Here is a 26529-nt window from a genome sequence, read left to right as displayed (position 1 = left end):
AGATGATGAAGCCCAGATTTAATTCTTTAGCAGAAATTATACCAATAACAAACTTTCTTCTTCTCTTGTATAGCGAGTTGGCCGCCAGTCGCATCTATAATGCAGATACAGCTCAAGGTGTAATACTTTGTCGAGTCTAAATGCGTCTGCAGCAACATTTGATTGAGGGCACCGGGTTCATGTCTGAGCTTTTGAAAACTTTTTTTTATTTTTTTTTTATACAAAATATTGGAAATCACTTCCTTCAGTAGACGAGGCCGCTTGAGGTCTGAGGCCCGACTACGTGAATGGAAAAGTCTTCGAAGATTATCGAAGAGTTTGTTTTCCCTTTTTCCTTTCTTTTTAAAGAATGAATGAACTGTTTGGATAAAAAAAAGAAGAAAAAAATGCCGATCAATAAGATGTTTTTGTGCTGTGAGTTTACCTTCACTTTGCTTCCCCCCCCCCCGACACGATTAACTTAAACCTCCGGACCCCCGGAGAAGAAGTAAAGGTCAGGAGGATGCAGCTCTGAGATGCGGAGCGCTGCAAGTGAAGCGATTGTGTCTGATTTACGTATTTTCTGTCCGTCCAGATGAATGATGGTCCCTTGTGTAAGTGCAGTGCCAAGGCCAGACGTACAGGGATCCGCCACAGCATCTACCCGGGGGAGGAGGTACGACGCGCCGTGAATAAATCACCCTTTCATAACCTTGAAGGCGGCGGGGCAAGGACGTCACTCCAAGGCGGCTCAAACGGCACTCGCTTCTTCTTTTTCACCCCGTTGCATTAAAGGGAGATTTTATCATCCCGAAAGAATCAAATGATGATGTTACATATGCATTACTGTGAGAGTCTGACAGGGCGGTTGATCTATACCAGTGGCTCATCGATTATATTTTGCCAGGCGCTGAGATTTCTGGTTTTCATAACTCGCATTTCAACAACAAAACCCCAAAAAACTTCCACAGAGATGATTCTTCAACCGGACAGTTGAACACATTTTCTTTATTTATTCTCCTTCTGTTTATCAAAGGTGTGATATCACTCCTTTTTATCTAATGCTTCTATTCGAGGAGCAAGGGAGGAGGTGAAGCCGGTCCGCGTCGCCTCATGTGCGTTAAGTGTTTAGCATCAACCTGTCGGAGAGTTCTACTCGCTAAATTCACAGGGCTTGTCCCCTCGTTAGATGATTAGTTGACTAATTGCTTGTTACGCTCTCGGCTGACCAGGAAATTCATACTCAATTAATTGCTTCTTTTTTTTTAGGGCTTTATAAAGTATATGGGAAATGTGACTGCATTCATTAAGAGGATGTCAGTTAAAATGTCAGCCATTAAGCGATGCTGGAAATTATTATGTTAGTGGTGCGCTTCCACCTCTGGTGGCCAAAATGAGTATTACAACATTCACTGATGCAATTATTTCCTCTTTTTTTTTTTTTAAAGGAATTTAGGAATTCTTTTCTCGCTTGCCTCCCGGAGCTTCCTTAGCTATCGCAATCATAAAATGAAAATGCTTTGGTCTTTTTATGTCACTGAGCTGCACATCACTTTAACCCAGTTTGTGTTTCTCTCAGCCCGTGAAGCATTGCCGTCCGATGAACAACAACTCTGGAAAACTGTTCCACTACAGGATCACCGTGTCTCCTCCCACCAACTTCCTGGTACGTCTCTTTTTGTTGTTGTTGTCAAGTTGTGGGAAACCCGATTACAAAAGGAACGCGTGTCATCCGTGCCATGAACATCCTGATTTCCCCCACAAGCATTTTATTGCTATTTCTGTATTATGCTTCATAATTTGCATCCATTGTCATATACACTAAATAGTCACTGCACTACACCTCAATGCCGTGTATTTCCTGCTGTTCCCTGTTGCAGACTGACAGGCCGACGGTGATCGAGTACGATGACCACGAGTACCTGTTTGAAGGCTTCTCTCTCTTCTCCCACAAACCTCTCACTAACGTAAGCCAAGTCATTTCTTCCTGTTTCTTTTGTTTTATATTTAATGTCATCTTTTGTTATTCATGTCCAGTTCCTTTTCATATTGCGTTTTGGGGGCTGGTGTTAAACTGAAGTTTTCTTGCCTGTTTTTATTTGAAAGTTAAACTCCAGAAGTTTACACAGTTGTTCACAACTCCTCCTCTTTACCCTCGAGAGTCATTTCATACTCAAATACACTTTCGTGTTCAAGGAAAAAGTTAAACTAGTAAGTAATGAATGACCCTAGGATTAGTATGAATAAACCTAAACTTCATGCAACGTTTTCTTCTGGTGCATTTCTTTTGTTTTTATTTAGTATTAGTGCGTAATGATACTTCAGGGGATCGTGTTTTTTCCCAAATTCTGTAGTTTATATATAAGTTATTTCAAGTACAAAGTAAATAAATGGAAACTTTTACTTCTCACTGAAAGCTGCATGGGGTCAATTGTGCTTCATTTAGTTGGAACGTGTTGTTCGGTAGATTTGTTCAGTTATATTTACAACCACGAAAAACAAGCAGGCGAACCCCTGAGAACCCCAGCAACCTTTTTTTTTTTTTTTACTGCTTTTTAAGTCTATTTCCGACACGTTTCGTGAAGCTCTGCATAAGCGGCAGTTTAACTCGCTCAAACATCTCGCTGCCGTGACGTAGAATGTGTGGATCGATGCGTCTGAGCGCTGTTGATTTGGTTCCGTGGCGGCAGCCTTCAGGACCACGGACATGAATACCACAAGAGGTATCTGCAGGAAGTAGTTCCCTGAACACAAGGCGGGGGGAAAAAAACAAGAGAAAATTGGATCCCATTTCTGCATTCGTCATATGGATATTTATTTATTTATATATCATGAAAATATTCTCATGAATATCTTTTCTGTTTTTTTTCTATGAGTTTGAACTCTATATCCTAGGGCTGGTATTCCACCCACGTCCATTGTGTATTCTGTTCCCTCTCCTTTGTGTGCCTGTGAGGTCCGTGATGGTTTAATTATCTCTCTCTCTCTCTCTCTCTCTCTCTCTCTCTCCACACACTATACGCCACCGCTGCCCGGTCACATGACCCCATCCTCTTGCTGCAGGCCTGTTAAAGCGGGCCAGGGATAATTTAGGCCATCGTTAGAGAGAGAAAGGGAGAGAAAAAATCCTCTCCTCCTTTTAACTCGACTCGCTTCAAGACAGAAAATAACTTCAAATCGGCTTTTGGCTCTGTGGGTTTTTCGGCTCCTTTGTTGCCCGGACAAAGCGCTCCTCTCTCTCTGCGCCGACCTTGTCGCAGGGTCCCCTCTCTGGCCTTTGAGCGGGGGCGGGGGGGGCGGGGGGGGGGGGGGGGGGGGGGGGGTGGCATCAGTGACGGTCAAACGTTAGAGAGGTTGTGACTTGAAAGGGACTTCCTGTAGCCGTCTGAGCCGAGCGCCCGACTTTTATTCTAAAGGGGGACGTTTTAAAAGGGAGAGAGAAATCGATCGAGGGCGGGGTCTTGAGTGTGTAGAATATTTCGTTGTCTAGATGTACATGTGTGTCTGTCAGTTTTTTTTTTTTTTGTGTGTGCATTTCTTTCTTTTTTCTGCAAGTTTGAATAATGAACTACTCGGTCAATATCCGTCCGGCTCCACAAGGAGCCCCCGAAGGATTAGGCGCGATTCGAACTGGATAATTTAAGCAGCCCTTGTTAAGAGCGAGGGTAAACGCTTCGTGGCAGTGCTGGGATTTAAAAGCTCGCAGAGCGTGCCGATGTTAGCCCCCCGCTAGTTAGCCGGCGGGATGGGCGAAGGATGAATGCGGCTCCCAGGTTAATCTCTTAAAATGGACCCCCGCGCTTCCGACAACAAAGACCGTGTAACTAGGGAGATTAAACGCGGAGGAGCCGGCTTATCTATTTAGAGAGATTTGAGTTACTTCATTTTCGAGAGGGTGTGTGTGTGGAGGCATGTGAGACACAGCAGTGTGTGTGTGTGTGTGTGTGTGTGTGTTTGTACACATCAGTTTTTTTTCCCCAAATTGGCCAAAAGGTTGTGCACGTTTACACACGTTGTGGTAGTTTTGTTTCTTTTCTTCTTTGTGTGTAGGTGTGTGCAGCTTATTTTATTTTTTTAATAATGAGTTTCCTCCTGTAAAGCTGTAACCTCCACCCTGACGCCATGGTAATGAGTCCCTTCTTCCCTCTCGCCCCCTGCCCCCCTTTCATCATCACAGATCCCATTGTGCCGTGTGATCCGCTTCAACATAGATTACACCATTCACTTCATAGAGGAGATGTCGCCGGAGGTCAGTCAAACCCCACTTTATCTCGCAGCTCTCTCCTCAAACCCCGCACTCTTCTCCTTTTTTTGTTTTTAAATCTGAAAGCGGCGGCGCCTGAGCCACGCGTCACCCTCGCACCTCGGTGCCCGGCTGAGCGAAGGAGCTAATCCTCTGCAAGAAGAGCGAAAAAAGGGATTCTTCTTGAACCTGCAGAGGTTGATTACATCGATAAAGTGGCTTATGTGATAAAGTTAAAGAACTGGATTTAGTTATCAGTCATATATACATTAAGCTGGTCTTTACAGCCGTGTGCTTCTTTCTTCTCTTCTTTTTTTGGGGGGAGTCTGCTCACATCTCTCTCTCTCTCTCTCTCTCTCTCTCTCTCTCTCTCTCTCTCTCTCTCTCTCTCTCTCTCTCTCTCTCTCTCTCGTGTGCAGAACTACTGCGTCCAAGGCCTGGAGCTGTTTGCCTCCTACTTGTTCCAGGACATTCTTGAGCTGTACGACTGGAACCTGACAGGTACCGAACCACAGGAGTAGGCAATCGCAGATGCATTTTTCGAGTGCTACCGTATCGTCTTTTCATTTTAAAACATTTTAACTGCTATACTGGCGAGTTAAAGGTGCTGAGTTCCACATTCAGGGCACGTGAGCGTGTGCATAACAGCTGTCAGCACTGTAAGCGCCGTTAGCTTCTAGCCGCCTGGGTTAGCCGGCGGCGCGTTGAGAGCAGATCCGCTAATTTTCCAAATTTGGAATCTTTAGCTCATTTAAATGCATACACGGTCGTATAAGTGACCTCTGTCATTAATGAATGTGTCGTTTCTCGTCTGCAGTGAAAACTGAACAGAAGCTGAACTTTTATAAATAAAGTGTGGTTCATTTACGTTAGAGGTCTGATTGTGTAACACAATAGTCACATTCAGTATAAAACACTAATGTGTGCAGATACATGTACATTATAATAATGGATTCAGCCTCACCATACTTTATTATTCACAGTAGTGGGAGTCGTATTTCTCTTTTACAGTCACCCATGAGATTTGAGATTAAGAAAGCGCATTCGAATCAATACAAGGAATTCTAAATGAGTAATTATGACTCGAGAAGCAACATAATTGTGATGATTTCAACAGCGACTTCACGAACAACGTAACGACTCTCTGCTCCGTCCTCCAGGTCCCGATTTCGAGCCCTCTGGATGCCAGCGGTTCCACTTCATGCCCCGCTTCGTCCGGTTCTTACCCGGTGAGACTCAACAACAACCTTTTTGCCCTTTGTCTCCCTCTGCTGGTCAGCAGCGACGCCGTTCTCTCCAGTTCAAACTGCAGGAAAAGAGAGAAAGATGTGTGTTCTCCTCCGGTGCCCGAGCTGCGTGGTGTTCATCTTTGATACACATGATGGTGCTGGTGCACTATGATAGCGCGGCGCTGTTTGTTATGACAGCCTACCTTCTCCCCGCCATGAAAAGAAAAAACAATTTCTCTTTCCCAGCTCCGCCAATTTAGTCCGGCCTCTTCTTTAAAACAAAGTAATAACCGTCCGACGTGATGTTTCTGATGCGATCTGTGTGAAGAGAGCGAGAGGAGACGGGAGAGCGTGGTCCGTTTTGAAAGTTGCATTGTGAGCGGGTGTCGGTTCGTTATTGTCTTAATGCATTTGCAAAGGCCGAGAGGGCAGCGGGCCTTTTCCAACGGGAAGAACGTGTATCTGACTCGCTTTGACCCCGCCGGGTCGCGTCCCAGGAGCCCGGCTGTGTTTCTCCGCCCCGTAATGTACAGTTTTCAAATGTTGTTCCGCACGCGGCATTATGTGCCTCGCTGTATTGTACGGCATCCGACCTTGCATCCGTCTGTTTACCCGAGCGTCTTTTTTTTTTTTCCCCTGAACAATGCGATTGCGATGCACCGGGGACATTTTGCACAGTGTGTAATATTAGCTCAGAGTTGGCTGAGGTGAGGCGGGGTGGGGATGCTCGTATGAAAACAAAGATTTTCTCCAACATCAGCCTTGATTTTTTTTTTTTTTTTTTTTTTTTTTTTTTTTTTTTTTTTGTGGGCCAAGGATTTTGAAGAGCAAAATAGTGCATTGTATAGAAGCTCAGTGAAACACTTTCCCTTTGTGGAAAAAAAAAAAAAAAAAAAAGCCCCAGCTTGTTTAATTCCACAAACTGTGGCTATAAATACTCAGATTTTTGCATTTTTCTTTTCAATTAAGTGTGAATCCCCCGGTGAGTTGCATACCTGTTTTTATTGCCCTCCACACCTGTTTTTATATCTGGTGTGTCTTTATGTTTATAATTTGTCCCAGATGGTGGGAAGGAGGTGCTGTCCATGCATCAGGTGCTGCTCTACCTGCTGCGCAGCAGCAAGCCGCTGGTCCCCGAGGAGGAGATTGCAGACATGCTGCAGTGGGAGGAGCTGGAGTGGCAGAAATACGCCGAGGAGTGCAAGGGCATGATCGTCACCAACCCGGGCATGGTAAGGCCTTCGCTATCGCTGTTACGACAGGAGGCGGCCTTGTCTTCCTTCAAGGGCACACGCCTTCCCCCCCACACCCACCCCGACACCTACACCGCAGGAATAAGGCTGTTCTTGTTAGCCTGTGACATGAGCAGCCTCACCTATTATCCCCCAAGGGCGTCCGCTGTCATCGGCGTTAGTCGGAGGGCCGAAAGCTTCTATGTCACAGCGAAGACGGTTAACCTTCTTGTCCGGACCGCGTCTTAAAGGGATGTGCGGTAATTGTGTCTCGGGCAGAGGCCAGGAGGTCACCGCTTGCTAAAAGGTTGCATATGAACAGTGGGTATGATTGTGTAACCTCTGGCGTGGGTGAGTTATCGCGTCAACTCGTGCTGGCGGGACTGAATTGTGGCTGTCAGGGTTCCTGGATCGGTGGGTGAGTAATAGTCTCCCATCCCGAGAGTCCATAGACTCCAACTACAGATTGGTCTGCCAGTCAAACAAAGTCTATTAAACAGGCCTTAGACTCGCCCTGTTGGGTGTAAATAGAAACATCTGAGGCTACAATGGTCATATTCCTTGTCATGGCCAGGTTTTTTGGTTTTGGTTCATGTAAGATTTCCCAGTTTTATGTAAATGTATCCTCTCGTGATTGATAGCAGAGCTGCAACCGATCTCTCTAAACCGGGTCCGCATGTGGTTTCCAGGCTGTATTGACCAATGACGTCAGATTGCAATCTGGGAACCCACCGGCTGTGGTCTGACGACGATTTAGCTCGACGTTAGCTTATATACTGTCTGCTCGGAAAACAACCTGCATGATGGTAGACTTAACTCCATTTTCGCGCCGTTAATTAGCTACTTGATCTGTAACCGATGCACGGAGGAGGAAGCCGCGGCTAATCCGTTATCTGGATATCAGCTGGCTGAACTGGAATCCCAGTAATATTGTCTGTTACCCCCAGAATCTAAATTGCAAAATATTTTTGCTGTCGCAATTAACACATTTAGTTGGTCATAATTGTGAGAAAGTTCCTCGAGCCTCAGGTGACTTAAAACTTAAGATGACTTGTTTTGTCAAACCACCTGTCCGAAGCCCGAATATATTACATTTACAATAATAATAAACAAAGAAAAGCAAAACGATTTAAGAAGTACACAACCCTCGCATGTGTTTTTAAAAACAGTAAGAACTCCAAAACATACAGCCGCTGCTGCTCGACAATCAATACAATGTAATTTCATGCACCGCTCCAAATGGAGGTCGCCGCCGCTCATCAAGCACGCAATGCTCCAGTGATTATTGCACACGGTGGCGCGGGGCGACGCGTGTCAACAACCTTGACGCCGCCCCGGCACACACAAACGAGCCTTTTTCCACGAAGCCAATCAAACCTGATTGGTTGTCGCTTTAAAAAAAGGCGGAATCAAAGCCGGCCGGCGACCTCTCGCTCTCGAGTTAGAGTTTGCATGCCGGTCGCGACGAGCGAGCGCGGCTAATGTCAAGGTGAGCCCCACCGAGCCTCGAGCCATCTGCCGCGCTCGCCGCAGCCTTCCTTCCTCTGATCTCGGCAACGCGCCCGGCGGGGTCCAACTGTGAATTGGGAGCCGGCTGAGAACACGTTGCATGTCGATCTCCCTCCCACGATTAGAGCTTCAGAAGTCAGCCCCTCCCCACCATAACCCGACATCACTTGCTCGTGGGTTGTTGGTTATTTTCACACAGATGATTGAATGATGGCCGCCGCCTTGTTTCACGCGCCCACGCATGACTCACTGTGCCGACTTCTCTCACCCCAGAAGCCGAGCTCGGTGCGCATCGACCAACTGGACCGGGAGCAGTTCAACCCGGACGTCATCACCTTCCCCATCATCGTTCACTTCGGGATCCGGCCCGCTCAGCTCAGCTACGCCGGAGACCCTCAGTAAGAACACACACAAAACACACCTATATATGTCGACCACCCTTATCCACCGGCGCTCTCCCAGGACGCCGTGTCGAGGAGGACGAGAGCGGCGTATGTCGAGGAGGAGGGGCGAGACACACTGGTGGAAATACGTGAGGATGAGCAAAGGAGCGGCGTGAAATTTTCACATGCGTCGTCACGGGTCCACAGGTTCCCGCTGGGTGCCTCCGCGGTTTATGTCCCGTGAATAATAATGCCGTACGCGCCACGGGGCGGCAGCAGGGAATACTGTACTGTGCCGCTGCATAATTAACCTCCCCCCGACCCCCCTAAAAAAACATTGTATTAGAGCATCCGAGCCGCGGTCTCTGAGGTGTGCGTGGAGACGCGACGGCACCGGCGCGGCGCGGCAATCCACAAAAAGTCGGGAGGCGCAACTTCTGCGCTCGCGTTCTAAATTTGAACCTGTGCCTTTCTTTCTATTTTTCAACTCTAATGTCTATCGCCGATCACAACAGTCGGGAGGGGAATATCGGGGATGAAGACGCATTAGGAAATCCATTTGGGCAGAACTGGCTTGCTCCTGCCCCTCGACTAATGTCCCCTCTCCCCTGCCGGTACATTTCAGCCGCCTGTCCGCCGAGCCCTTTCATCCCGCTGCACCCTGCTGCCATGTCAAACTTCTCAAAGCAGCAGACAACGACAAATTTATGGACGAACTGGGACATCATTAGCCGATGCCGAAACGAGTAGTAAGAGACCAGCGGAAAGGATTTCCTACCACTGCTAATGATGCGTGTACCGAGGGCAGGAGTCTGTGTTGATTGCGGCGGCAATGCCACAGAGAGCGGGGAGCCTTGGACACAGCAGCCGCATATATTAACTCAGGAGGCTGAAGAAGCTGTGTCGTCTTCTTCCCTTTTACACTGTCCACCGGACGCATTTGTGTTCAGGGCTGCTACTCCAGCTCCATCACGACAGCCGGCGGCGAGAATGATGACATGTCAGAGGTCAGGGGATGTAAAGAGAGAGAGAGCAGGCTGGAGTAGGATGGACGAGCCCAGCAAGAGGGGGATGAAACATCAGAGGGACATGATGGAAGGATTGTGGGAGGGGAAAGGCGGAGAGCAGGCTGTGAGTTGAATGCAGAAAACAAAAAGTGACAACAGAATGTGGGAGACGGACTCCAGGAAAAGGTTGAGCTCAGGGCTTCGGTCGAAAACAGCGAAATAAATGACCTCCTGCGACTTTTCCTCGAAGATAAAAGCAACTTTATTTCTGACACGCAGAAAAGAAATAAGCATCAGTCACAAACTCGATCAATTCATGCAAGTCCTGTCCGAAGCAGAAAGGCACCTCAAAAGAAGGATGCTTCCAATTTATCCGGAGTGCACAATTTAAACAACGGTTCATCGCTTTAAATGTTGCTGCCGCAAGGAATTGTGGGACGTTATTATCTCCTTCTTTCATAAGTGATGGTCCCAGTATTCCCTTCGCTAAAGGAGATAAAAGAACACGGAAACACCTTTCCTTTAGCGTTTGGAGACTTCGACCAGCTCCTCCCGTGGCTTCCCACTTAATGCTTCCGGCTCATTTCACTCCGTTAAGAACCTTGCTAAGCAGAAAATAAACCTAAAAGTCTTTTAGGTCGGTAGTTCAATCTCCCGACTCCGACTGTGCGCATGTCAAAGCGCCCTGGAGCGAGACGCTTAACCCCGAGCTGCTCCCCGGGTGCTTCCCAGCAGCTCCTTCGAATGCTTAGGATGGGTTAAACGCAGAGGTCAACCTTCTTGTATTTACATGAGTGTGTCAAATCGAGTTTTTTGGTATAATTGAATAAGCCACGCAGCCTCTTTTCTGTAGAAGTTGGACCCGGTAGCGTTCCTGTAAGTTTGAGTTGGACGCCCTCACGTTCACGCCTCAGTTACACATGCCCTAAGTGTGCACTAATCATGCACTAAACATGCCCATAACATGTGCTGAGCATGCACTAAACGTGCCCTAAACATGCAATAAACGTGCGCTAAGCATGCCTTAAACATGCCTACAACATGCGTGAAGCTTGCCCTAAACATGCACTAAACGTGCCCTAAACATGCAATAAACGTGCGCTAAGCATGCCTTAAACATGCCTACAACATGCGTGAAGCTTACCCTAAACGTGCACTAAACGTGCGCTAAGCATGCCCTAAACATGCCTACAACATGCGTGAAGCTTGCCCTAAACATGCCCTAAACATGCCCTAAACGTGCCCTAAACGTGCCCTAAACATGCCCTAAACGTGCCCTAAACGTGCGCTAAGCATGCCCTAAACATGCCCTAAACGTGCCCTAAACGTGCGCTAAGCATGCCCTAAACATGCCTACAACATGCGTGAAGCTTGCCCTAAACGTGCCCTAAACGTGCCCTAAACGTGCCCTAAACGTGCCCTAAACGTGCCCTAAACGTGCCCTAAACGTGCGCTAAGCATGCCCTAAACATGCCTACAACATGCGTGAAGCTTGCCCTAAACATGCCCTAAACGTGCGCTAAGCATGCCCTAAACATGCCCTAAACGTGCGCTAAGCATGCCCTAAACATGCCTACAACATGCGTGAAGCTTGCCCTAAACATGCGCTAAGCATGCCCTAAACATGCCTACAACATGCGTGAAGCTTGCCCTAAACATGCCCTAAACGTGCACTAAACGTGCGCTAAGCATGCCCTAAATATGCCTAAAACATGCGTGAAGCTTGCCCTAAACATGCCCTAAACGTGCACTAAACGTGCGCTAAGCATGCCCTAAACATGCCTAAAACATGCGTGAAGCTTGCCCTAAACATGCCCTAAACGTGCACTAAACGTGCGCTAAGCATGCCCTAAACATGCCTACAACATGCGTGAAGCTTGCCCTAAACATGCGCTAAGCATGCCCTAAACATGCCTACAACATGCGTGAAGCTTGCCCTAAACATGCGCTAAGCATGCCCTAAACATGCCTACAACATGCGTGAAGCTTGCCCTAAACATGCCTACAACATGCGTGAAGCTTGCCCTAAACATGCACTAAACGTAGGCTAAATGAGCCCTATGCGTGCACTTAACATGCCCTAAACATGTACTAAACGCGCGCTAAGCATGCCCATCACATGCGTTAAACGTGCCCTAAATATGCACTAAACGTGCGTTAAACGTGCACGACTTCTTAAACGTAGCACAGAAGAGCTCAGATCATCTTTAGTCTCTGCTCAGGTAGGCGTCTCTCCATTAATGCTCTGAATCGTGTGTAAAGAAGCTTTAAGTAGAATTGCCATGAAGATGTAGTGGAGTGGTTTCTAATTTCAAATCAATCTGTACAGATGTGCTTTTCCCACAAAACCCACAATAATCCTCCGACCATCAGCTTCACTAAATGTTCCGCTTTCGGGAAGAAAAAAAAAAACCGGCGTGTTGTGCAAACCGTATTCGTCACATGCAGCCGGAGTCACAACATCACTTGTCATATTTAACCACGCTCGAGGCAGCGGGGTTCCGTAATCTATCTGAAGGAACGCTGACAGCGGTGAGGAAATGCGCGGCGGCGCCTGTAAGGTCGTCGAGACGAGCGAGAAGCAGGTGATGAGCGTGACCCTCCGCGCTCACAGCCGTCGCTCATGCCGACGCAGAAGATAAACACTCACGCCGGCTGCGAAAAGAGGATCTGGAACGTGTCGCTGCCGGTCATGTTTTTTTCTCTCCAACTCTCTGCTGCTCTTCCTCTCGCCCGCCGGGCGCTTCGCTCTGGCCGTAAACGTGCCGCGCTGTTCGAGTACGGAACATTCACGTCACAGATACAGGACTGAGGGGAGGGCGGGAGAAGGAAAGAGGCAGCATATGCTCGTGAAAGCATGTGCAAGGGGAGTGGCGAGAGAGCCGCTACCCCGAGAGCGTGCAGCGGATCTGTGGAAAGGTCATTGGAGCGGATTGGGGACGAGGGGGCCTCCCAGGCTGGATCCTCTCTCTCTCTCTCTCTCTCTCTCTCGTCCACTCCCTGTCTCTCGTCCACTCGGGCTGCTACTGTGCGGAGGTGGTGGCGGTGGTGAGCTGATAATCGGGGCGGTAAAGCCGTCTCGTTCCCTCGTCTCAGTCTCTAATGAAGTCCACACTATTAAAGCTCCATAATTCTTCTATTCCACAGCACACCCCCCTCCTCCCTCCACTTCTACCCTCCTTCCTATGCTCACCTCTCTGTCTCCTTTCCCTTCTCTCTCTCTACCCCCCCCCACCCCAAAACCCCACCACCTCACCCCTCCATCCCACCAATCATAATTGAATAACTCTGGGTAAATGAGGAGAAAGTCTCCTGAATGGGAGCAGAACGGTCACACTCGGCCCTCAGTGCATCAATCAGGAGGTCTGATTGAAAAGGAGAGAGGTGTGTGTGTGTGTGTGTGTGTGGGGGAGAGAAAAGGTAGGTGGTTAGTATGGCGGCTACATGTCACCTTGCCGATAACTCCTCGGCTCTTTTCAGATGCAAATGAGAGCAAAGACAATGAGGGCTTTATAGAAAAAGAGAATGAGGAGGTTGTGAGATAGCTGTCGAGCCCTCGCGTCAGAGCGACAGCGGCTTGCAGCTTTTTACATGAAAATATAATAAGGAGAAGGTCAAATCGTTAGTCTGTGCGCGTGCGTGTGTGTAAATGTGTGTGTGAACCTCTGCCCTCAGTTCACTCTGTGGACGTCTGAAGCACAGAAAGTCTTCTCTCTCCGCTGCCCAGCAGCTAATGCAATAAAAGGCCACAGGCAACGGTTACATTATGTTTAATATCGGGCAAGCTGCGGATGAAATATTGATGTGTTGTTGCAAAGCTGGAGAGGGAGGGAGGGAGGGAGGGAGATGGACTCCCGTCTTGAGCCTGACACCACCTCGTTTGCTGTCTGCAGGTACCAGAAGCTGTGGAAGAGCTACGTGAAACTCCGCCACCTGCTGGCCAACAGCCCCAAGGTCAAGCAGATTGACAAGCAGAAGCTGACGCAGAGAGAGGTGAGTGGAAGGAAACGCACTTTGATGTTGGTCGGGTTCTTTTTCTTCTTTTTAACAGTATCAGGTGGCCTGCATGTTTTAGGGGCTGTGGTGCATTTTCAATTTGAATATTTTTGAGGAGCTCATTTCTCGGGTGATATATATAAATAAAAAGGCACTCCCATTTGCACTCTCTTCAGAAATAAGAGCAGAAAAAACTGCTGCGACGGTTCCCGCTGTGCGCGTTGATTCTAGTGCCGCTTATCCGGAGCTCCTGCTGGTAGTCCGTGTTACTGCCTGAAAGGAACAAGGACGCGGTTTTCCTTTCACCCCCCCCAAAAAAGTGAGACATCCAGAACTCACAAAGGCAACATTACTTTTGCTGGTTTCGTCAATTATTGTAGAAAACCGAGACTTTCACGCATTTAATGATAATTTGCCCAAACTGAGGAATATTTAAAGAGTGCGTCTTTACTTTGGAAACGCATATGAATAGTTATTTGATGTTGGAAATTGTATTTAAGATATATAGTCAGGGTTCTTACAGGAAAACCTGGAAAAGTCATGGAATTTTAAAATGGTTATTTCGAGGCCTGGAAAAGTCCTTTAAAAAAAATTAAATCATTCAAGGTTTTGTAAAAGTCATGGAAACGTTCATTTACGCTGAGTTTGAAATAATTCATATGCTTTTAAAAGATTGATGCTCAAAATATAAGCAGACATACATACAGGCATCTATATAAATGTTTATTCTTTTAATCAAACTATTGTCTCATTCATTTGTGTCATTTAAGGTTTACTGTATGCTTTGTATTCTCATTGTTCGTTTAAAGAGAACTACATTTTCTCACTTTTTCATGTTTACACCGAGATTTCACTAAATGTTTGCTCATGGAAATTTGGTTTAAAGTCATGGAAATCCAATGGTCAAAATATGTATGAACCCTGATAGTCCATCGGACCGGTATCGGTGCGTCAGACCCGCTTCCTTTTGTCTTTACTCCTGGTCTAGATGCTTTTATTTTGGCGGGGAAGGCGGGGCAGGGTCTTTTACTCAACTTAACAACGCATAATTTAGACGGATTTGCAGCTCAGAATGAAACTGCTGCGACCGCTCTCCTGAGTCGAGTGTGAAGGTCGACGCGTCGCCACCGAGGGGACCGGGGGATGACAAAGGCCCCGATTTGATGAGGTAATGTCGAACGGGTGCCGCTTGTGGCCCCAAATAGCCGGGTCCCTCCACTGTAACGGCTCCACAGCAGATGGGTCTGCAAACTCTGTGAGCGTGTCTCTTCCCCGGGTCCGTTTGATCCACTCTGAAGCAATAATGAGTTGGAAGTCCGAGCTCAATTAGCTTGTTTCCCAGGTAGCTCGGCGAAGCTTCCCGGCTAACAGGCCCTGACAATCCCACTGTCAACCTGCACTGGAGCAATTAGTGAACGCAAACACACACACACACCGGGTCCATCAGGCTCCACCACAAGCATTAGCCATGTCAGTGTCTCCTCACAGCAGTGGGAGTGTGGCACCTCTACTTATTTAGTGCCCCGGGGGACCACTCGAGCTTCCTGTGTGTGTAAATGGCCTTCCAGTGAACGAGTTAAACGTCTGATTTTGTTCTGAAAGAGGCACAATCTTGCCGTCAGTAAATCGCCCCGCGTCGGAAGCGTCCGCCAGCAAATGCTGCGCTGCCGCTCCAACCGGCCCTTTGATGCCTCCGTGGGCTCAGTCTGGAGTCCACTGTGTGTGTGTGTGTGTGTGTGTGTGTGTGTGTGTGTGTGTGTGTGTGTGTGTGTGTGTGTGTGTGTGTGTGTGTGTGTGTGTGGGTGGGTGGGTGTGGGTGTGTGTGGGGAGGTGGGTGGGGGGGGTTGATGTGGCATTCACGGACATGCACACTGTCTGCCCAGATGGATTTTGTGCAAGTCTCTCAGCCAAACTCATGACTGGGCCTCAACATACGGACCAGTATTGTCTCTTTAGACTCTCTTTTTTTTATATATATACTATATATATATATTGTGTGTATATATACACAAATGTGTGTGTGTGTGTGTGTGTGTGTGTGTGTATATATATATATTTTTTTTAAATATATATATATATAATTAATTATATATATATATAATTAATATTATTAACTATATATATATAATTAATATTATATTAATTCTATATATATAATTAATATTATATTAATTCTATATATATAATTAATATTATATTAATTCTATATATAATTAATATTATATTAATTCTATATATATAGAGAGAATTAATATTATATTAATTCTATATATAATTAATATTATATTAATTCTATATTTTTTAAATATATATATATACTTTTTTTAATAGATATATTTTAAATATATGTACAGTATATATAAAAAATGTATGATGATTTTGCTTTGAGAATAAAACAATTTAATCGCTTTTTTTATATCGTCTTATATTACGACCAGTAGGAGAACACGGCTTATAAAGCGTTCGCGTTACTTCATTATCTCACATCTCTAATTTGAATAAGTATTCAGCCCCCGAGTCGCTGCGTTGGCAGTGAATTCACCGCAGAGTCTTCTCTATCAGCTCGGCATATGTGGATTTTGGGGATTTCCTCTGATTCTTCCTGGCAGATTTGGCCCGGCTCAGGCGAAGCTGTACGAGGAGCATCTTTTGGGGGGGGGAAAGAAGAAGAAGCTATGTTCAAGTCATTCCTCAGACTTTTTCTTCCCCCCCTCCAGTTGGCTTCGTCTCTGGGCCACACAAGAGCTCCTCGTCACATTTTGGCTCTGAAACCCGTCTCTTGACAAGAATTTTAAAGTCTTAAGAAGCAATCGACAAAATGGAGTTGACAACATCGCGTTAAATTCCATTATTAAATTAACTTTTGTCCGAAGCAACAAATGATGGATGCATTCAACCTCTGTAAAAACTAGATACCAATAAGGAAACGCCTCCTATGCATCCTAAAATCATCGGCAAGTCTCTGCTTCGATCTGACCTTCTCTTTAAACAGACGATGGTCACATGAAGGAAACACGCATGCTCAACCCGATCCGAAGCACAAACACTCCTCTCAGCCGGAGGGCGGGGCCGTTTAAAAAAAAGCCAAATGGCCGGCAAAAAGTTACCCCCCTCCCCCGCCCCTCCTTTCCCCAGTCAATTATTTACTTTTTCTACTTGTGTCCACTCAGTGACCCTGTAGAAAGCCTTGCATAATACAGTATTTACATATCATTCGGGCTTCGCTGTGATTACTGCTTTCCATATCCGGCGGGCTGGCCGTCCGCGGAAAGATGTGTTGTTGTTGTTGTTGCCGTGTGTGTGTGTGTGTGTGTGTGTGTGTGTGTGTGTGTGTGTGTGTGTGTGTGTGTGTGTGCGCGCGCGCACGTTGCCGTGTGTGTGTGTGTGTGTGCGTGCGCGCGCGTGGGCGAGCGAGCGTGTTCACTTTGATGCACAGTTCAAAGTAGGATGGCATTATTTATTCATGCCTTTGTTGTTCTTATTTCCTCTGCGAGTTCCACAGAATGAAAAAAAAAAAAGAATGAATTCCTGCCGTTCCATTTTCAGCAGAGTCGATAATTCTCAGTTGAATGGAAACGCATGTGTGCCACACCGCACATATTAGGAGGGGCACTCTGTCAATACATCTTCCATCTTGGTTGTTATTTGTAGGGCCCTCTTGTCTCAGACTCCCACCCCACACACACACACACACACACACACACACACACACACACACACACACACACACACACACACACACACTCTCCCATTACTGGATTTCCAGTTCTATGCTGTCGGGCTGACATGATGCTGGTTGCCTCTCTGTGTGTCTGTAATGATTGCTGCTGCTGCTGCTGATGGAGGAACCTATGGGCTCTTGCGTGGTCTTCCTAATGGGCAGCCAGGTGCCTCCGCTCTAGTTGACCGCACACACACACACACACACACAGCCACGGCGACCCAGTGCCTCAATTAGCCGGGGACCCGGCCGGAGCTGTCACTGCCCCCGCCGCTCCTGTCCTCCGCCGTGCTGTATTTATGTCACGCTGCGGAAAGGGGTTTCACTTCATTGCATGTGCCAGCCTATCTGTTTTAGGGGGAGGGGGAAGGGAGGAGGAGTGAGGCCCGGGTTGGGATAAGAGTTTTTTTTTTTTTTTTTTTTGTTTTCGATGATGGGAGCCGTCCCCGAAGGCTGCGCTCCGGCAGATCAATAATTGACTGGCTGATTGTTTGGCAGGAAGCTCTTCAGAAGATCCGTCAGAAGAACACGATGCGCCGCGAGGTGACGGTGGAGCTCAGCAGCCAGGGCTTCTGGAAGACTGGCATCCGCTCCGACGTCTGTCAGGTAACGCTGCACTGACACGTCTGTAGGAGCCGCAACAAGCGGCACGTACGGATGTTCACACACAGATAATATGCACACACACACACACACACACACACACACGCACGTTTACGTAACATTTTCATAACATGTACACGACATGTAGCTTATTGATGTGACAAAAGGCTTTAAAAATACAGAAAAGACTCATCAAATAATGAAAAACGAGTACAATGCAGATGCAAGAACACCAAAAAAGTAGTCTAAAGTTATTGTGAGGAACTTTTAACTGATTATGAAGGGTTTTTCAATTTGATCCCGATGCCTCGATATGACCTACAAATGCAAATCTGGCTTCACGGCCTTTTTCTATGAATCTATTCTCGATAAATGTCTTTTGGTCCAATTCTGCAGGAGCAGAGATTCTCCCTGCTGCAGTAAGATTAGAGGATTTCTAATGCCGTGTTCACACCGGACCCCGGCGCGAATTTGCGGCGCGACCGGATTACATGTAAAGTCAATCCATCACCTCCGTCCTGCCGTTCCTGAATGAAACTGCTGCTGCTCCGCCAGAACCAGCGCTGACAGCGGCTTCATTGAGGCGCTGTTGTGGGACTACGGATAATATTATGAACCCAGACACCGTGGAGTTTGATAAAAATCTGTGTCGTTTTACGGAGATACGCGAGGTGAACGCGGCATAAAGGGACTCAGGGGCACTACCACTTTAGTCCACAGGGGGCGCCAAAACCACCCGGAAATGAAAGTTCCTCATCGTAGCTTTAATAAGTAAGAAACCGGAATGGTTTGTGATCAATTTAATTGCACACGATTAGAATGATATGTTACATAACAACAATTTAAAGGCGGTAGGACAACAAATGACAAGTAACAATGGATAGTTTTTAAATATCTATTGTACTGAATATCAACCACATCTTTAAAACCCAATCTGGTCTCTGGAGGGTCAGAGGCAATCTAAACAGCAACCAGACCAAGAACAGCCCGAGAAAAGTATCAATAAAGTATTAAAACTCCATTCTAAAACCGACTGAGAGCCAATGCAGGTCATATTTAATTTGAACATTTGAACATGGGCAGTGACGGACGGATTGGTGCTCACAAAGTTCCGATATTCTCGCTAAACTTGTCCGCTCACAGCACAGCCGCAGCCGGAAACGTCTTCTGATGTTTCCACTCGTTGCGTCACTCCTTTTTTTAGGTGTCAGAATCCCGTCTGAAGCCAGTGGACTCCCACAGAGCCCCGCAGCCAGCGATGCCCTTCATTAAGCAACGTCTCCGGCCCGACACTCTATTTACACACAACTTCGCTCGGCTCGTGCGCCGTTATCTCTCTTCGTGCACTTAATAGCAGCGGACTGGACCCGGGTGGGGATTTACTCTCCGTGCTCTGAGTGTTATCTGAGCGGCTCGCGTACCGTTCTTATCCCTGGTGAGACTTGAACCCACGACCCTGGACGCGTTGGTGCCCACTGAAAACACACAGAGCTGCGTTTGTTCGTGGCCGTGTCAAGAGTCACCGTGCTTTACTTTACTCTTTTTTTCTTTATTGTCTATTCCAATATTTTCTGCCCGTTACTCAGGGGAAAATATAATTGCCACACATCTATCTTTTATTTTTATTTTTTCCTTCAAACACATCGCCTGCACGTTCTCACATTTTCGAGGAGGAGTGACAGAAAGTTCGAGCCTCGCCAGCCAGACCCCCCCCCCCCTCTCTTCTCTCTCTCTCTCTCGCAGCGAGGTCTTAGCGGAGAAGGATCGGATCCATAATTGCCGCCCAATTATATTTGCTTCAAGCTGTACCGCTGCGGCTAATTGGTTCATGAATAATTTCAGCTTCGAACCCGCGGTGGTACGCTCCGCGCAACGTGTGACACGGACAAGATGGAACGGCGAAACTGACCCACGGTTTCTTGATATTCGGGAAACAAAATCAGCCCCTCCTCTTCCTCCACACACTCTTCGTTACTGACATCGCTCGGCTACACCAAGGTTGTTTCACTTGAAAGGCTCTCAAGGACTACACATCGGAGGCCGGAATTTATTTATTTATTCCTCAATGTATTTTTAATTAAATTTCATATTTGTATGTTTATTTTGTGGTTCACTGCTGGGTTTCTCTGCTTTGTCCTCCTGGCCCTTTTTTTTAAAAATATTTGTTTGCGTCCCTGATCGCGTCCATGTGTAGGCTCAGTCGATTCTTCTTCTTTTTTTTTTACATTTCAAGGCAAACAGGCAGCTTGCTTTCCCTTCCACTGCAGATAGAAACACGTGTGGGCGGGTCTTTGTTCACTGAGACAGTGTGGTGCAATTTTTTTTTTTTATAAATGTATTTACATTAATCAGCCTGTTTTATGTATCATATAACCCGGGCAGAGCAAGGAGGAATACAATACTGCATTTGTGTTGCAGGCATGTAGGAGGAAAGTATTAATTGCTTCAATACTTGGCTTCGCTGACTATATGCCTCCGAAAACAAAATCCCTTAAAATAAGTTGGAGTGGAGCGTCGTAACCCTGTTAGCCCGACAAAGACATCTCCGTTGCACAAGAGGCAGCGAGCATCAGTAGACATATTTATTTACTCTGTATTCCGTTAGAAACAAATGGAAAACAAGTTGGGATATCCATTTAAAAAAAAAAAAAAATCACATTCCAGTTAATTAAATTGTGATGGAGTGAGTTAAAGTGCAATTTAGAATCCATGCTTGTAATATTTCAGCCGGGGTTGAAAAGAAAGAACATTCGGGCCGGCGTCCAAACTGCCTGAACGACATCCGGGACAGTGAATTAGAAACTTCCCACCCTTTTAATTACCAGAGTATCAACTCTTAACGGCCTCCTCTCTCCACACACACCCCCACACACACACACACACTCTGTACTCAGTCACTCCGGCAGTCACTCGGAGCGGGTCAGGAGCTGTGGACACGACCGGGGCCCCGGCTTTTGTAAATTGGCTGCTTAACCACGCCTGGGGAGTGTGTCACGGCGGCCCCTCTGGTGGCCCCGGGGCTACGCGGTGGCGGCGGCGCCGGCGCTCGTAGCCGCCGGGCCTCCGGGCTCAGCCTCCCCGGTAGCGCTAATTAAAACATGCATGGCTTCCTCCACCTCTCGTGTGGTTTCAGGGGGTTAATGTGTGTACACCTTGATGAGCCTCCTCTAATGAACCCGTCGACCGGCGCTCTCGACTGTCGGACTAATTTGCTGACTGCGGACACTTTACATGTCGCCGTCGCTCACTGACACACGCTCCCCTTCACTCACTCAATCCTCCTCCTTTCTCCGTTTTGTTCTTTCACTGTGTTGCACTCAAACTTTTCCCCTTTTCCTTTGGATGCATGTGGGTCAGGGGGGGGGGGGGTTTGTCCGAATAGAAGTGTGTCAACATGACGAAATGGGCTTCGATTTGACTGGCCTGTCCAAATGTGAATTTCCCTCCTCTGTCATTCCCTCTCACAGCGCAGCGATTGGGTTTTTGATTATTTCATCTCTCTGTTGCAGAGCACCACTTAATAAATAATGACTGGCTGATTGATTTCTCCCGGCATGTTCCTTCTATCAACCCTTTTTTTTTGCACCATCTCTCCATCACTCACTCTCCCCTCGCTCTTCTTTCACACCCGTCCTGATGCTCGTTCTCTATCTCTCCCTGCTTCTTCTTCTTCTTTTTTTTTTTTTAACCAATTCTCTCCATCCTCCACAGCACGCCATGATGCTGCCCGTCCTCACCCACCACATCCGCTACCACCAGTGTCTGATGCACCTGGATAAGCTCATCGGCTACGTCTTCAAGGAGCGCTGCCTCCTCCAGGTAAAAAGCACAGTCACAGCAGCTCCTTTACCCACCAAAGGGATGCGACACACACACACACACACACACACACAGACCCAGGCTGCATTATGTAAAGGCTGGCATAGTTGATAACTAACGGGATAGATATGGACAGGCAAATCCCAGCGGCTCTTTTAGGCGGGGCGCAAGTCTCGGTCGGTCAGATAGCGCGAGGAACGGAAAGAAAAAAGGTAAACATTGTGTGCAGGGGCTTCTTGAGATCCAGGGCGGCAGCGTCCGCCTCATTACTGTGGCCGTTCCACCTCTGCAAGGGAGGGTTGTTGTGGAAACGGGAGGGCTCAGGAGTCAGCTGAGGTAACCCACACACCGGCCTGAGTCACATCTCTGCAACGAGCAGCCCCGGTCCGCCGTGAGTTGCAGTGACAGTAGTCAGGACAACAACAGCCTTCTCCGCAATGCCAGCTCTCCCCTGTCAGGCCCGCAGCTCTCCGTGCTCTTAGAGCGGTGAGCCCCCACCACCCGGCTGCCTCCAGCAATATTGAAGAGCTGTCATAACCTGATACATTAGAAATCAATGTGTTGTAGCCCATACATAGTTAAAAGGGGGGAAGGATGCATTAAGATTCGCTCAAAGCTCTGTCTGTGCATGTGAGTGTGTGTGGATTTGCACTTATCAATCAACGATTGACCTTTTTGTCGTTTGCATAATGACGACCTGTCGTTATGAGCGCTAAAAAGGAAACGCTGACCGGCCGGCCTCCCGGTCGATGACGAGACGCCCGTTTGAGCTCGACATCTGCGTCTCTCGGGGAGAAGTTAATGGATCTGTCCCTCCCTCTTTCTCATTCGATACAGTCGTCATCTGAAAGACACAAACAAACAAAAGGAAGAAGAAGAAAAACAATCAGTTTGATCATGACAGCTCACATACTGTGTGTGTGTGTGTGTGTGTGTGTGTGTGTGTGTGTGTGTGTGTGTGTGTGTGTGTGTGTGTGTGTGTGTGTGTGTGTGTGTGTGAGAGAGATAAACCAAAGGCTGTCAACAGCTCACCACTACTGGGACTGAAAAGGGAGCCATCATTGCTGGGCGTCCAGCAGCTACCCTCTTTATTATGTACACACACACACACACACACACACACACACACACACACACTGTCAAGGTGGGTTTGGACAGAACACCTGCAATGCAAGTTGCGAGTGCAATGTTGCTTGTTCAGACAGTCGCCTCCGAGTCAGAGCTGATTTCCGATCAGCCATCACTGATCGACCTCCTGTCCGTCAGGATGATCACATTTCACCAGTCCAATGTTTTTTGTTGTTTTTCTTTATACTACGACAGTTTTCCCAAAAAGTAGATATTGGGTTTTACAAAAAAAAGAACAATATCGCCTCAGCTACGGTATTAAAATATACATTGTAACGTGATATAGATCATATCGTCACATTATTGTCAATGCACAGCCATCAAGGACGTGTTCTTCCAAGGAATGCGCCTTTTTAATGTCTACATCAGATTTCTGAGGCTGTGAAAATGTGTTTTTGAGCACGTGGAACATTTGAATTGAGAGTTTTCTAACAAGGTAACTGAACTCAGGCTGATAATAAGTTATCATGGGGCTGCCAGTACGTAGGCCATCAATCCTCTCGGTAGATATACTGTAGTTTGGCTCACCTTTTTAATGCTCACGCCGTTTGTTTGGGCTGTTAGCACCATTAGCCGCTATCCGCTGCCATGTTGAGAGCTGTGTGGAGGCAATAAATATGCTCTGAATTCCGTAAAGCGGAGGAACAAAGACTCCGGCTGTCACCCTCGGTTTGGGACGGCTTGTGTCTGAATTCCAAAATGGGAGTTTTTGTTCTGGCCTTAAAAAGTTAATGAGCTGCACTCCCCATTAAAAGGATCACATTTTTCCTGAGAGGAGATGAAAGCCGCCGATCATCTGGGAAACAGAGGTTTTTGGCGGAGTCTGCATGGAACCGCTGTAATGTTTTAATGAAAGCGCATTTTGTGAAAATTGCGAGGAGAACATGTGTCGTCAATGTTTAATCGCGGTTCTGTACTCGGCCGGGGAATCGATGAGAACGTCGTTCAGGTTCTCCGTGTAGCAACACACCTGCTATTTCCATTCGGAGTGGCAATCCATTGATGGCATGAGGCGAAGAAAAAAACCCAGCCGGAGAGCAGGAGCTTCTGCACTCGGCACTTCCCCCCGCCTGGCTGCAATGGAGCCCCGGCCCTTTGAAGCTCCTCTTCTGAGAGCCTCCATGTTAAACATTTAACATTTAAAACTAGTGGGGGGGAGGTTTGGAGAGACATGTGTTCATGGCCGCCACATGCTCCTGCATCCCCGCATCCACCAGACCCTCATAATCCTCCCCACCCCCTGTTGCTTCATCCCCACTTCTCACGTTTGACCCACGCTGACAGAACCAGAGGCATCACGGAGGATCTCAATAATTTAACCGTGCGAGTCCTCGGCCCCGGCTCTGATGTCGCATGCTGTTGTTTGTGCGCCCCCGCGAATGCGGCTGCGACTCTTGTGTACAGAGAGCCGAGGTGTTTTGTTATATTTTGTTTTTGTTATTCACGGCGTTGCACGGCCCGGCCGTGGTATTGAGGTGTCGAGTAGGGCTGGCCGGAATACCATTTTAAAGGCTCAGAGGATTTACTTTAATTTCTGAGCGTACATTTGAATATTCCTTGTCGAATGCAAAATGTTACACATTATTATTCACATATGTGCAAGACATTGGCCTGTATGGCATTGGCACCATGCAGGCGGCAAACTCCAGTCCAAGTGAAGCCGACGGAGAAGTGTCTTAAACCTGCATTGTCTCTACTGACCACCAGGTGGCGGCTCCTGGTTGTATAGAAGTCTATGCTTCATGTCTTAAACCTGCATTCTCTCTACTGACCACCAGGGTGCGACTCCTGGTTGTATAGAAGTCTATGATTCATGTCTTAAACCTGCATTCTCTCTACTGACCACCAGGGGGCGACTCCTGGTTGTATAGAAGTCTATGATTCATGTCTTAAACCTGCATTGTCTCTACTGACCACCAGGTGGCGGCTCCTGGTTGTATAGAAGTCTATGCTTCATGTCTTAAACCTGCATTCTCTCTACTGACCACCAGGGTGCGACTCCTGGTTGTATAGAAGTCTATGATTCATGTCTTAAACCTGCATTCTCTCTACTGACCACCAGGGGGCGACTCCTGGTTGTATAGAAGTCTATGATTCATGTCTTAAACCTGCATTCTCTCTACTGACCACCAGGTGACGGCTCCTGGTTGTATAGAAGTCTGTGATTCATGTCTTAAACCTGCATTCTCTCTCCTGACCACCAGCTGGCGACTCCTGGTTGTATAGAAGTCTATATAAATGACTCTACTTCTCTCTTGATTTATTCCCTCAGTAAACATTGTAAACATGAGTTTATGTCTCAATCTTTAGTTCCAATTCTTCTTCAATACAGCATGATGTTCAATATTCAAATGCAGACGATTGAAATTAATCTATTTCAAGAGACCTATTCCGCTCCCTCTTATCTTATTTCCCATATATATATATATATATAACGACATTGTTGGGTGCCGCTTGCCAAGCCGGCAGTTTCCCCGCACGCGGGTTCAAGAGCGCTCCTCCCAGTCAAGTCGTCCGCCCTCCGCTGAGCGATGGTGTTTACTCCCCGTTTAGCCCGAAGGCGGTTGAGCAGCAGCCGAGGCAGTGATCACTAAATCCAAATCCCTCCGATAGTTTACGCAGTCAGTATGTTGACGGGAACCGTCGCAGACGTCAATCCTTCCCCAACAGATTCGGCTTAAAAGCCGACGCTGCTGTTGGATGTTGTCCTTAACTGTGAAGGACCTGCAGTGTTTACAGAATAACTGATGTCTTTTTTTTTTTTCTTGATGCGAGTTCCCAACTCTGTAGTCGAAGGCTGTGTAGTCGGCAGTCATTGACTTGTGTCTGACATCGCACAATGGGGGAGTTGAAAGTGGAAGTAGACGCGGCGGATGTTGTTGTTTTTTATTTATATTTCTTATCAAACTGTCAACGTGGCGCTGAGAATTGCTAGATTTCTGCTCGTGTCATGTCAAATAACTAGCTCTTTATTTTTTTTATTTTTTCTCCCACACACACACACACACATAACAAAAATGCTGTTCCTCTTAACCACAGGAAGAAAAAAACAACAAAAGTACAATTGCTGTTGAATTTGTTGCATCTGTGTTCACGGCTACAAAGCTGAAGGCCTCTGAGCAACTATAAATATTGAAACCTCTCTGTTAACGCTTTACATATATATCTCATTGGAGCTTGAAATTGATTTGAAGTTGGCTGAAAGGAGACAAGCATTCTGAGAAGCGAGCCCAGGAGTAGTTGGAGTTTTTATTTTTTTAGCTGAGATTAACATTCTCCTAATGTAAGATTGATAAAGGCTTGACATATCCTACTGAGCCCTATCTTCTTCCTCCTTCCTCCCCCGGCGAGTCTGAGATGTTCGGCAGCGGCAGTCTTTCCAGGCGCGGTGGTTTTTGTCCTCTTTTCAAACAAACTAATGCGTTTCCTTCAGGCTGATTTTACCTTAAATTCCCTCTTTTGCCTCTTTACAGGTTTGAAAGTTTAAGCCATTAATTTCCATACAGACAACTTCACAGTGACAAAGAGGCGAGAGGGCTCTCTCTCTCTCTCTCTCTCTCTCTCTCTCTCTCTCTCTCTCTCTCTCTCTCTCTCTCTGTCTCTCTCTGTGTCTCTCTCTCTCTCTCGCTCTCTCTCTCTGTCTTTCTCTCTCTCTGTCTTTCTCTCTCTCTCTCTCTCTC

The 26529-nt window shown here is 47.1% G+C and overlaps 1 protein-coding gene across 1 annotated transcript in view; it reads left to right on the top strand.

Moving 5' to 3' along the window:
• The window catches only part of drosha (drosha ribonuclease III), a gene marked incomplete at its 5' end in the record, with an annotated part of 88610 nt that overhangs the window by 5664 nt on the left and 56417 nt on the right, over positions 1-26529 (top strand). The window contains 11 exon segments of the mRNA XM_079234091.1: positions 575-655; positions 1559-1645; positions 1860-1946; positions 4157-4228; positions 4642-4723; positions 5383-5451; positions 6514-6683; positions 8466-8590; positions 13476-13575; positions 17798-17905; positions 21614-21721. Of these exon segments, the coding sequence (XP_079090217.1) occupies positions 575-655; positions 1559-1645; positions 1860-1946; positions 4157-4228; positions 4642-4723; positions 5383-5451; positions 6514-6683; positions 8466-8590; positions 13476-13575; positions 17798-17905; positions 21614-21721 (1089 nt within the window).

The sequence above is a fragment of the Taurulus bubalis genome (genome assembly GCF_910589615.1).
Source record: "Taurulus bubalis genome assembly, chromosome: 18".
NCBI classification, from domain to species: domain Eukaryota; kingdom Metazoa; phylum Chordata; class Actinopteri; order Perciformes; family Cottidae; genus Taurulus; species Taurulus bubalis.
The sequence above is the reverse complement of the archived record's forward strand: the minus strand, read 5'-3'. Positions and strand labels throughout refer to the sequence as shown.